The 13,316-nt window shown below is 40.8% G+C and overlaps 1 protein-coding gene across 1 annotated transcript in view; it reads right to left on the reverse strand.

The window, feature by feature from the left end:
• CFAP54 (cilia and flagella associated protein 54) overlaps positions 1 to 13,316 on the reverse strand; it is a 295,241-nt gene that overhangs the window by 126,048 nt on the left and 155,877 nt on the right. Inside the window, exons 40-43 of the mRNA XM_064590760.1 lie at positions 5,175 to 5,327; positions 3,024 to 3,218; positions 1,271 to 1,358; positions 760 to 969 (exon numbers count right to left, since the gene is read on the reverse strand). Of these exons, the coding sequence (XP_064446830.1) occupies positions 760 to 969; positions 1,271 to 1,358; positions 3,024 to 3,218; positions 5,175 to 5,327 (646 nt within the window). The remainder of the gene's footprint in view (positions 1 to 759; positions 970 to 1,270; positions 1,359 to 3,023; positions 3,219 to 5,174; positions 5,328 to 13,316) is intronic.

A 13,316-nucleotide genomic window follows, 5' to 3' on the forward strand; every position in this document is an offset into this window, starting at 1 on the left:
CCGCTTCTCCCTCTCCCACTCCCCCTGCTTGTGTTCCCTCTCTCGCTGTGTCTCTCTCTGTCAAATAAATAAATAAAATCTTTAAAAAAAAAAAAAAAGAAGAGGAGATTAGGCCACAGACATGCACGGAGGGAAGACCACATAAGGACACAGCAGGAAGACAGCCATTTACAAGGAGAGGCCTCAAAAGAAACCAAATCTGCCAACACCCTTATCTAAGAATTCAAGCCTCCAGAAACTGTGAGACAATAAATTCCCTACCAACTGGTCATTTGTTATGGCAACCCTAGCAAACTAATATAGTGTGTCATGTAATTCTTGCCACCACAGTTTACAGATGAGAACATTGAGGCTCAGAGAGAATGAGCAGTGAGCCAAGGGTCCCAGAGTCAGTAGGAGATCCTCGAATTAGGCCCAGGTTGGCCTGCCTCCACACCATTATTCTTGATCCCATACCAACTGTTCATTCACTCATTCGTTCATTCCACAAGTAGTAATTAAATGCCAACTCCATGCTAGACATTCAGGATACACTGGTGAACAAGCAAAGATTTGTGCCCATGTTGAGGCCCACATCCGGGGCTGGGGGTATAGGGAGAGGAGATGGCCATAGATAACAAACATCTCAAATAAGTAAACTGTATAGTTTTTTATGATATGGACATAGCTGTCCAAGAATCCCATGTGTCTGAGGCATGGCGCTCTACATGGCACAGTGGGCACCCCACAAAGGGAAGCTCACTCCATTGCCACACTCACTGTGCTATCTTTGCTGATATGACTGCTCCTTGCAAACATCCCCAAATGCCAACTTTTGACAGAAATTCCTCACTATAATCTTTGGAACCTGGAGGTGAATAGCTGTTGGTGGCATTGGTGAGCAAGGTACCAAACTCTTTCCATGTATACAGAACATCTTCTTTTTTGAATATGTCATCAAGAGCTTGACACCAACATCTAAAAGCAGCCCTAAAAGAGAAACAAAGCATCAGCAGCATGTTTTTCAAGATCGATGTTATTAAATCTATCTTCCAAAAGAGGAAGCAAATGTACTGAAGTATTTTAATTGAAATGTTAGAGAATGAATCTGTACCATTTATTGCTCATAACTGTTTCTCTCAGGTAGCATTTGGTGAATAAAATGTAGCAATGGAATATTATCGAAGAACTAAAATTTATGAAAGACAATTTTTTCATAATACTTAAAAATGCTTTCCGACAAGCAACGAAAAAAAGTTTTCCCTTGTTCCACTGACTCCTAAAAATCTACCTTTTCTTTCCGGCAAAGACGAGAAGGCTTCCGAGTTCATGCAATGCCTGAACTTTGAGACTTCTTTGATGGCTGACTTGGAGAACATCTGTATTTTAGTCAAGTAGAAGAACAAATGTCAGTTCATAGAAAATATCTTCCTCATACTCTCAAGAATATTTAAACTGCATCATTCCTTAACTGTGTAGATAAGCAAACTGCAACTAATACTGCCTTCACAGGTCTCCTGATACATATACAGAAAGAAAGCAAATGATATTCTACCTGAACATAGTGGAGGAAGAGATTGGATCTAAGAGATAGGAAATGTGGAGAGAGTGGAATAAGAGTCAGGCAGGGGGAGGTGGTGTCCAAGAGAAATTCAGAAGAGGCATGCTAGGGAGAAAAGGCGGGTGTATATGGACATGACATGGGTGGCTGGACTATTGTTTTCTTGGGAGTGTGAAGAAGGAGATAGTGGTAGGGTTATGGAGGCATCTAAATGCCTGGTGGAAAAATGTGGACGTTATTCTATAGCAGATGGGAAGCCTCAAAGCATTTGATGGGATGAGATCAGAGCTTATCAGATTTTTCCTTTACCCAAATGCAAAAAGAAGCACATCTTTAACAGCAACTGAGGTTTTGTTTTGTTTTTGTTTTCTGATAAATGCATAAATTCAGAGATGTCTAGCAAAAACAAAACAAAACAAAACCTAACCAACAAGGCAGTGGTTTTGAATGAGGGCAGTCCTGACTCCTACAGGGTATTTTAGAAATCTGAGGAAGCTTTTGTTAGTTGTCACAATGGGGCATCTCCTGGCATTTTGTCCAGAGACACTGGATGGCCTGTAACACACAGAAGCTTCCCCTACAGTGAAGAAAAAGGCAAGAAACCTGCTTATAATTGCCTGAGTCTAACCTCTAACTTCATTTTACATACAAATAGGGCATTTTTGCATGTTTTCAAAATTCTCTGAATTTTCCAGAAATGCAACCACTCACTGTAGTGCTTTATTGTATACTGCACCTAGATTTATTTGCCATTTTAGAAAAACACTGTCACTAAAATTAACAGTGCTGATAGTACTTGGGTCACCAATACAATAAAGCTGTTTCAGTCTGTATTTGTAGCTGTAACGTTCGTGGTGATTCAACACACAGGATATGAGCATCCTGCTTCACTAGACTCTCTAGTGCCTGAGCACTTAAGTGCCACAAATAGATTGTTTGGTTATAAAGTAATATTAATTATCTTTATTTTATATTTAGAGCTTCATATTTATTATATTAAATAATGTGTGTAGAGAGAGTATATTAAGTATACATTTTATTTCAGGGAGTAAAAGGGGGAATTATTAAATGTCTTTTATAAAAAAAGGGGGATGTTGGGTCTACAACACGGATTGAGTATATACTGCTGAATTTGTAGAAAAGCCAAATCAAACAGAAAGACAAGGAAAGTGGGATCAGCTAGGGCAGAGCAAAAGAACACAACAGTGGCCACATTCCAACAAGGGTTTCACAGATTCATTCAAAGGAGGATGAGCAGAAGAGGGGCCTAGAACCTCACCATGCTGACAGCCCAGGCTGGGAGAGTGGAGACTGAGAGGGGCTGGAAGGCTCTTGTCCCAAAACTGCTCTGGCCCTGCCTACAAGATTCTAAGTTCAAGCTCTTTCATCTAACTTTTCAAGGTGGCATTTCAGGCCCAAAGGCAATCTCAACATTAATGTGCAAGATCCTCCTGAAAATGAATATATAATGAATGAATCTTACCAATGGTTTCATAATAAGAGGAAATTACGAGTCCCAGTTGCGAACTGGGAAGTTTACTTTTCTCCACTGAACTGAAAACTCTGAAGTGTTCCTGAGAGAGGTTGGGCGGTGTTGGCATATGCATCTCTTCTGTCCCCAGGCAAAATTCCACCTTTCCAGTAGTAAATTTCGAATTGTTTATTCCTCCTTTATCTCCTAAATTCATGGGGGGAAAAAAAATTATTTATTTACTTACTTTTGTTAGAGAGAGAGAGCACAAGAGCTAGCGGGGCGGGGGGGGGGGGTGCGCAGAGGGAGAGAGAGAATCTTGAGCAGGCTCCGCAACCAACGTAGAGCCTGACACAGGGCTCTATCTCTCAACCCTGAAATCATGACCTGAGCCAAAATCAACAGTTGGATGTTTAACCGACTGAGTTTAGCCACCCAGGCGCCCCAAAAAAGAAATTTACAAAGGAGATAGAAGGGGAAGTGATGAGGAGGGAAAAAGTAGAAGAAATGGACAGGGAGGAAAAAGAAAAATTCTGTGTATAGCTGAGATTTCTTTGCAGTTTGAGGGACACTGTTTCCTTAAATTTAGTATCTAATATCATTCCTGAGGAGCTCAGGTACGTGTGTATGGGCTCTCTACCTGTTATTTCATAAAGAACACTACAGAGGGGCAGTGTGCCAGAAAGTAATGTTGAGATAATGCTTTGCTTCTCGTGGGGATTCTGGAAGTTACATGGTTTGGGTTTGCTTTTTTTTAAGGGCTTCCAACAGTAAGATGTTAGTCTGCCTCTGGGGCAGAGACCTCTGGGGTAGAAGCAACCCACAGTTAGTTCTGACCTAAGGGGGAGAAAGTGGGAAAGAATCGCTCTCTTTATAAGATCAGAGAACACACAAGAAAAAAAGGAAAACTGTTCTAGGGGAAGTCGTCAAAAGCTGCAGAGGAAGAGAAGCTATTGTGGAGTTTGAAGTCTGCAGCCCAAGGACTGGGGATAAACTGCTGAGAATATTTTAATACCAGGTGAGATTCAGGGTGAACCAGTGTAATCCATTCTTGGGAATTATATTTGCTTTTTTTATTCATGCCCTTAACCATTATTAATATATGCCATAATTGAAAGAAGTTTAAACATAACACAGAGAGCTAATTTAATATAATGTGAGTCTATAGGCAATACAACCAAAATCTGTGGGTACATGGCATAGCCAGCGGTTTTTTGGGGTGAGCAGGGGCAGCAACAACAAATACTTACATCCATATATACATACATAAATAAAACTTTTGTCAGTGATTGTAAAAACAAGATTTGATCAGATTTCTGAAAGATCAGTGAGTATTAGTATCTTAGGTTTACATTTAAATCTATTTTTAATAACTTTAAAATATAATTACCTTAAGTTTTTAAATTTAAGTTTATTCTTTAAGCTTATTTTTATTATTCCAATAAATTTGAATAGCAAGGATCATAAACATATATTAGGATTTTAAACAAATTTTTAATAACCCAAACATACGTAAGTCAAGATTTTTCCCCACCTAAATTTGAGTATATTCTTTCTCTCTGGGGCTACCACTTAACCACTCAAAGCCCTGCTTTGATTGAATTCACAGATCAATAAATGTTGAGAAGGGAGAAAACAAATAAATGTGATGTAACCAATGATACTGAATATCTTGTTTTAAGCTAAAAGAAATCTCTAAGATCAAAATCTATGGTATTAAAAAAAAATCTTGTTGATGCTTAAATTAAAATGCATCTATTTCCTTGACACTAATAAAGTAGGGTTGTGGTAATAGGTTCTAGTTAATTCAGTAGGAATCAAGTCATCTACTTACGAAAATTTTTTTTAAAAGACTATAGCACCATACTTGCAAAGAGATAGGTAAGAACATAGATGTACAGAACCAAAAAAAATACCGTTTCTATATCTACTCAAGGGAGTATGCTCATTTCACAGGAAGCATAAAAGCAGATGAGTGAGACAGTCTTTGGTTGGAATGAGGTGTGTGAGAGAGAAGATGTGATCCACTAGACAAGAAGAAGAAAGTGAAGGGCAGCCGGGAATGGGCATGTTGGTGGGGAAAGAAGGGACCTATGGCGGAATATGGTAGGTCCACAGGGTGATGTCCTGTAAAGAGCAAGGGATATAGAGCAAGTATTTTACCTTGTGTCTGTGCAAGGAATAACGAAAGTAACTTTCTGCTGTGTCGGATTGATCTGTTATGATATCTGGATTTTTCCAGGGTCTCTCTAAAACACCTCAAAGTGTCTGTCACATCCACAGGCACACAGACGAGCTCTTTGGCGTGGCTGTATTCTGAAAGGAAAGAGAAGCGTACCGAGGGATGAAATGCTGCAGCAAGCCAACTAGTAGCAAAAGACTTTTTAATTCAGAGAATTTCTTGGTCCCAAACTAAAGCTGCTAAATTCAAAGCCCTGAGGTTTGCAGCAGGTGTTTCAACGTTCAGATCAAATTTTTGTGGTATATTTGAAAGTTCTTTAAAAAAAAAAAAAAACTTAGAAAACTCTTGATTCCTATGAAATGCAAATAACTTTAGATCTTGCCAATTTTCCTTATGAAGCCTCCCACTTTTTCTTTTGCTGATCATAAAAGATGAAATAATCTACTCCTTTTCAGCAGCCTCTTCAAAGCAGAGGTGCCTTGGGAAAGAGACGAAAGGAGGAAACAAAGAGGCCTGGGTGGGTAAGTGCTCTCTTAAGAGAAGGGGAAGACGGGTTTCTAATATTGGAGGATGCAGAGGAAAGGAAGATGAGGCCATAAAAGGGAGTGGAACTAAAAACAGTCCTGAAAAAAATGGGCGGAAAGAGGAAATGTTGGCAGAGGGTGGCCGCGAGGTCCCTTGAGCCAGGCTGCAGATTTTTGGCCACACATCATGAAACAGTGCACAAGAGAGAAGGAATTCAAGCTTCAGATAATATAGATAAAATAACATGGAATTTACTTCTTCAACAAGTTGAACAGGTGAATGGCCCCTATGAAATCTGAGGCCTTGAGAGTAGTACAGCAACTTGCGAGGGAACGGGGCCACAGGAGGCGAAGAGGCGTGACCTTTGCCCTAGAGAGTTCACACTCTAGCTGAAAAGATGAAGCATTCTGACCCTGGGGTATTAAACTCTCATTCACAGAGCGTTTCTGGTTCTGTCCGAGATGAGGGCGAGAGAAGTGAGAGATCAGCAAGAGGGAGGAAAGGAAGTGCAAGAAAGACTTCGTGCCAGAGGACACACCAGTTGTGTCTTAGAAGAGAGGGAAGATTTGATTAGGAAGAAGGAGGCAAGAGGTTTAAGACAGAATAAGAATAGCTGACATTGACTGAGTACTTACACTATACCAGGAACTATTCTATATAATTTACTGTGATGATCTCATCAGATCCTAAAAACAACATAAAAGGTATGTACCGTTATATCCTCACTTTACAGATGAGGAGATTAAGGCATAGAGAAGTCTGTGGTTTCTCTTGAGTCACAGAGCTAGTTTGTGCAAGGAGAGGTATGGAAGCAGGAGTCAGGGGGGCAGTTTGGGGTGCAGTGGGATGTCACGGCCAGTCCCACTGAACAAAGAGGGGTTTTACAGAGACCCGAAGCCCTCGCTGAGAAAGTCACTTTCATCCTTTCCAATAGGGAGCACAGGAAGGGTCTTGAGCAGGGCACGAGTATTTTAGGAAAAGTTAGCAGACTGCAACAGAAAGAGGTTGGTGGCTGAGAGACTACAACACTGATATTGTGATTTGAACTCAACTAAGATGGTAGCAATGGGAATGAGGGAGGGATGCAGGGAACATTCCAATGTTGGAAGTGGCAGAAGAGTGGTTAATTGCTTACATGGCAAAGAAAAAAGGGGGGTGGGAATTACTTCTTCCCTGTCCTTCCAGGGCCAATGACCTTGTGTCCCATCTCGCTGGAAAAAAATCCAAGCAATCCAAAATATCTTCTGCAAACCCCACCAGTGGTTCATGTTGGTCTAGAACATTCTTCCCTCAGATATCCCCATGCCCTTGCTTCCTCAGCTCCTTAAGGTTACTGCTTAACTTAATTTCTCAGGAGGCCTCCCTTGATCACTGTATTTAAATTGGTGATCCTGGTTTCCCAACTTCTCTCTTCTCCATTGCATTCGTCATCTTCTGATGTACTATGTGTTTTGTTTGTTTATAGGTTGCCTCTTGCCACTAGAATGCAAGTTCCACGAGGGCAGGGAGATTGTCCAGCATCAATTTTGTCTGCTGCTATCAACCCAGACCTATAACAATGCCTGTTACATGGTTTGTGCTCAGTAAGTATTTCTTAAATGAATGAATGACAAGTTTCAAAGCTAAATGGCTGGGATAAACTTGATTAATAATCACTTATATAGATCTTAATCTCAGTTAATTCTCATAGCACCTTACCAACTAGTAGGGGTGGATGTTACTCACACTTTACAAAGGAGGAAAAGTGAGGACATTAACTTGTTTTAAGCCCTTATAAGACAAGAGAGACAACCAGTGTTCAAGTCCAGTGCCTTTCCCAGATAGTTGGCCAGAGGGCATCACATCTTGGGTAACTGGCAATAAGCCAGATTTGAGGCCTGCTAATTTGAGTACAGAGACCTTTGAGACTAGGACAGAAATAAGCCTAAGAAAAGTTAATGAGAGAAGCAGCCTGGGGTCCACAGGGAGGTCCTAATGGAATTAGTGCACAGTTACATTTTATGGCCATAGAGACATCTTTCAATCTACTACAACACAGACTGAAATGTCTAGAAATCCTGGAGGCTCTAGTCAAACCAGGTACATGGCCATATTGAGAGAAGTACTTGTCCCCCCTACCCCCCAGCAATTTCACTCTTGACACACTTGCCTACCACACATTTAAGAGAATCAAATACTTAGGTGACAGAAGCTTTTACTAACTCCCCAGGAGCTCTCTTCTACCCTACCAATTTCACTCTCCTGTCCACTTTGTCCTATGCCCGCCATCTTGCTCTCTCAATTCCCCTCTCCTCTACCCATGCACGGTCCTGCATGATCCAGACAAGGAGACAAGGCATGCCCTGACTCCTCCCACCCCCACCCTTATGCACAATGCCCTAAAGATGATAAGGTTTCTGCTCTGTTTTTATTTTTCCTACAAGAATTCATGAGTTTGGCTTTTATCTTTTTCTCCTTAGTGAATCAGGGAAAGAAGCAAAGACAGCAAAGGAAAAAGCAGAAGCTGGAAGCCCTCACATATTAATATTTTGAGACAGTTACCTTCTCTAGACCTTAATTTTCAATCTCTGCTAAAATTGGAATGATAATATTTACCTCCAAGGGTTATTGTTTTAACTTGTGTGTGAAGTATCCAGCATAGTGCCTATCAGGGAGTAAGCATCCAAGAGGTGGAGGCTACATATTGGCTGTTAGTCATGTATTTTTAAAATATATATTGAGCACTTACTAGTATTAGGTGCTATGCTAGGCACTGAAGAAATATAAGTGAACAAAACAGACACACTCCTTGTTTTCACAGAGCTTTCATTCTGGAATAAAAATTCACAAAAGCATGCTTGTATTTCGAGGCAATCAAAAGGACAGGAGGGACAGATGTTGGTAGTCTTTTTTAAAATGTGGGGTCTGACTAAAATCATCCTGCTACTTTTTATCAAATATCCACTTATAAATCATTCCTCCTTGTTTTTTTCCTAAACTATATTTCACTTTTTTTTTTCCTTTTTTCAAGCCCTAGAAAACCTTTTTTCTTGTAGTCTAACTAGGGCTCTACTGGTGATTTTGTGACTATGTACACAAGATAACTAGTGAAAGCAATGAAGAAGTATCATTAGCTTCAGAGGCCTGTCCTTACTTCTCTGTCTCAAGGGGAGCTCCTCTCTGAAAACTTTCATGAATAATTCAAGAAGCTATTCCAAAGGCACTAATAACCTCAACAGTTAGAAATAGGTCAGAAGAAGAAGAAGGTGAAGGAGGAGGAGGAAGAAGTACAGGAGGAGGAGGAGAGTGGGGAAGAAAGAGAAGGAAGGAGAAGGAGGAGAAAAGGAAGAAGAGAAAGAAGAAGGAGAAAAAAAAGAAAAGAATTACTATGTCTCTTATTGTACTAATGTACTCATTAAACTGAATACCACGGTGCCTGGATGGTTCAGTTGGTTGAGCCTCCAACTCTTGATCTCAGCTCGGGTTGTGACAGCAAGCCCCGCATAGGGCTCCAAGCTCAGCAGGGAGTCTGCTTCAGGATTCTCTCTCTCTCCCTCTCCCTCTGCCCCTCCCCCCCCATGCTCCCTCTCTCTCTCTAAAATAAATAAGTCTTAAAAAAAAAAAAAAAACCTGAAATACTAACGACTCCTGAGAGATGGGTCAACCAAGGAAGAATCCCAGGGAATACTATAAAATTTGGGCTGCTTTTTTTTTTTTTTTTAGATTTTATTTATTTGCGAGAGAGAATGAGAGACAGAGAGCACGAGAGGGAGGAGGGTCAGAGGGAGAAGCAGACTCCCTGCTGAGCAGGGAGCCCGATGCGGGACTCGATCCCGGGACTCCAGGATCATGACCTGAGCCGAAGGCAGTCGCTTAACCGACTGAGCCACCCAGGCGCCCTGGGCTGCTTTCTACACAATTAGTCATATTAACCCAAAAGCCCAGAGTCAGTAATAAAATACACCTGCCAAAGGTTGAAAATTCCAACATACCTGAAGACTGAAGAACCCTATCAGAGATAACTTAAATACCAATTAGGTCAAAACTCAAGAAACAGATCCTAGAAAGAATGCAAAAACAGCTACAATAAAAGGCATATTCATAGTTATCTCCCCTGTGAAGCTTAACAAGCAGGCAAGTTACTCATCCATACAAAAAATAATCTATAAAGTGAGGTATTCTCACTTCTCCACATCCTACAGAGACTATACCAAATTACATATGCATTATTAAATAGTTAGAGGGAGAACAGAATGCTGTTAAATAATGAGAACACCAAATGTTCATAGGCACTGGAGCAATAGAATATCTGTTCTGAAGAATTAAATGTATCAAGCATTACCGCCCAATGCTGTTATGCCAAAAGAAAATCTATGGTGTTCTAAAGCAGCAATCTGGTGTGGAAACCAGCAAGAGTATCCTTGGTCTTTCCAAAGTACTGCAAACATGTCATGATGACATAACTTAGACCCATCATGCTTATAAACATGTTAATGATCTGAGTTCAGGACACTGAAAGAAAATTCACCCTCCTAAAAATTTGCCAAATAAGCCCAAAAGCGTGGGCCAAAATATGCTCCTAGTCACAGAGGTCCTAGAGTCTTTTAAAGAGGTGTAAGTTGGATGCCAAGATTTTAATGATAATGACTCAATGTAAGACTTACAATTAGTAGGCAGGATCATCTAAAAACTACCATACTATCACAGTAAGTTAGAATAAAATATCTGTCTCCCCATGACCACTGATGTATAGCAAAATTTTTCTGAGTGCTATCAGTTTAGAGGAGAGACTAACCTGAGAGAGGACAAATGGTGAACAGGTCAAGTAGTTTGGTGGAGCACTTACAGGCTGAGCAATCAGACAGACGAGGGTTTGAACCAAAGTTCTATTTACTAGTAACATTTAATTTTCTCATCTGTAATGTAAGCATAATATCTACCCTCTAAAATTATAAAAATTTAAAAAGCTAATGGTTATAATGTGCTCAATATAGTACGTGGCCCAATTCATTATTACTGCCACTACAATATTGTTTAGATTTTATCCCTTCAAATATTCCTGCTGTAGTCGTTGCTCAAACTGACTATAGCCCCACCACCATTGAGAATCAACCTAAATAATCACAGTAAGCTGATCCGACCTACCCTCCTTTCTGTTTCACCACCTGCTACCTTACCTTTCCAAATGTAGCTTTAACAACTAGAAGGCAAAGTACTTTTCTGACATATTGCATCCACCATCTATAAGACCTACTGGTCACACATGCTAGGCATGTTTTTCTTATCCCTTAGGTGCTAGTCATCATATTTGATAATAAGTTTTTTTTGACATGTTTTCTCACATTTGTTGCCCATTCTTTTTAGGATGGAAGGGATAATATAAATCACATTCTGAATTGTAGATCCCAAATTGACAGATCTCCAGAGGTTTGACAGATGTGATCATGAAAAGAAAAACACAACCAGGATGAATCACACTCTGATTGGACCTCCATTGTTTAATAAATATGAGGGGATAATTTGATTTATCATTGGTGGTAAAACTCACAAGTTTGTAGTTACCAACTCCCTCAACAGAAACCTCTACACTGCTCTGAAGCCCTTACATCTTCTTTCTATTTCCCTGAGGGGCCAGGCCACTCTTTCAGATTCCTCCTGAAATCTCCTACCCTAGCAACCTTGGCTATGCTCTCAACCCCTTCCTTTATTAAGAAAATCTTCAGTACCCAGTGAGAATACCTTCAACTTCTGCCCTTACCACCTATAAACTTCCTGTTTTGGGGCCCATTCTCTCCTTCCCTTCTGCCCTAGCCTCTCAGTATGGCTCCTCTAGAGGGTAAATTCATGTTCTCCTTTCTGCCTTGGAAACAATTACGGAAACTTGTGTCAAGATGGAGATTCCATCAACCTATGATGAGCAGCAGCTCAGTACTCAACTCATCAAACACGGTGGCATGAGCGAAAAAAATGGACTAGCCCTTGTGTGAAAGCAATGAGATTTGGGGGTTGTTTATTACTACTGTATAGCGTAGCCCACTTTGAATGACACAGCTTCCAAAGTGAGGCCATCCTCAGGTCTATACTCCATAAAACTCTCCCTGAGTGACCTCATAGAAGCCCCTGATTTCAACCACCACCAATATATGGACAACGAAAATATAAATCTCTGCTGAATGCCTGACTGGTCTATCTAACCATATACTGAATAGTTCTACTCAGGTTTCATCCTGGCACCTCAAACTCAGTACTTCCTAAGTAACTTCCTCTGAGCTATTCCTCCCTTCAGTTTTCCTGTAGAGTGAAGACATCACATCCATCTAGCCACCCAAGCCAGAAACCAAGGCATCTTGGACTCCTCCCATCCTCATCTAACCAGTATAGAACACAGTCCTGGGGACTTACTTCCTCGGCCTTTCTCTCATATCTGTCTACTCTTATATTCTCCTCACCTAAATCCAGAGCCTCATCACATCTTTAATGTACAAGTAGGAGTAGCTGCTCTTCTGCTTCCATGTGCTGTGCTTTCAATTGATTCCCCACGCTGCTGCCTAAGGTTCTTTCCAAAGCACAAATATGATCGTTTCACTGCCCTTCTTTAAATCCTCATAACTAGTTCCCTTCAGCCATCCAGATAGATCTGCATCTCTTTATCCTGCCTTCTTTTTTTTTTTTTAAGATTTTATTTATTTATTTGACAGAGAGAGAGACAGTGAGAGAGGGAACACGAGCAGGGGGATTGGGAGAGGGAGAAGCAGGCTTCCTGCTGAGCAGGGAGCCCAATGCGGGGCTTGATCCCAGGACCCTGGGATCACGACCTGAGCCGAAGGCAGACGCTTAACGACTGAGCCACCCAGGCGTCCCTCTTTATCCTGCCTTCTAAGGCCTTCCTGCCAACGTTTCTAACCTCAGCTTTGCCTTTTCCTTTTTCCTTTACCTCTACCAAATTGCACACAGTCTCTGCACAGCGATGCTGTTTACTACTACTGCTTACAGTGGAAAACAGCAGGGGTAGCCATAATATGACAGACCTTATCACTCTATACCATAGTCTCTGCTTTATTTATCAGTCTCTTTCAATGGGTTGTAAATTCCGGGATAACAAATCTTTAATCTCAATAAATCTTTAGTCTCTTTGTAGTCTCAGTACCCAGTATGGCACCTAACACACGGTGGACATTCAGTAAATGTTTGCTGAATGACTGAATGGCCGCCTAACTGTCTCAATAAAGGAATAGATGATTACATACCTACACACATACATACATAAAATCAATGGATAAATAAATGAAAGAATCCTAACATGGCAAAGGGAAGATCTGCATTCCTTTCCTATACCAGAAACAGAGGCACATGACAAGCACAATTGAGAGAAAGCATTGTTCCCCATTTTCATCTTATTCTATTGCTTCAATCCTATAAGCTGCACTGCCAAAATATTCCAAGAGGGTTTCTCAGCTGAAAGCAAAGGAGCCATGACGTCCCTTTGTCTTCTCCTGTGCTCTAGTGAAAAGACCTACAACTTAACCATGATACAGCCAATAGGAGAACAATCTACACTGATTATGGGAATGGGAGTTACTATGAGAGTCAAGACAGAGCTTCAAAGAGAGCGGCAACAG

Source organism: Mirounga angustirostris, unplaced genomic scaffold (genome assembly GCF_029215605.1).
Source record: "Mirounga angustirostris isolate CCGP_5_RB_7025 unplaced genomic scaffold, mMirAng1.0.hap1 SCAF_5, whole genome shotgun sequence".
In the NCBI taxonomy this organism is placed as follows: Eukaryota; Metazoa; Chordata; class Mammalia; order Carnivora; family Phocidae; genus Mirounga; species Mirounga angustirostris.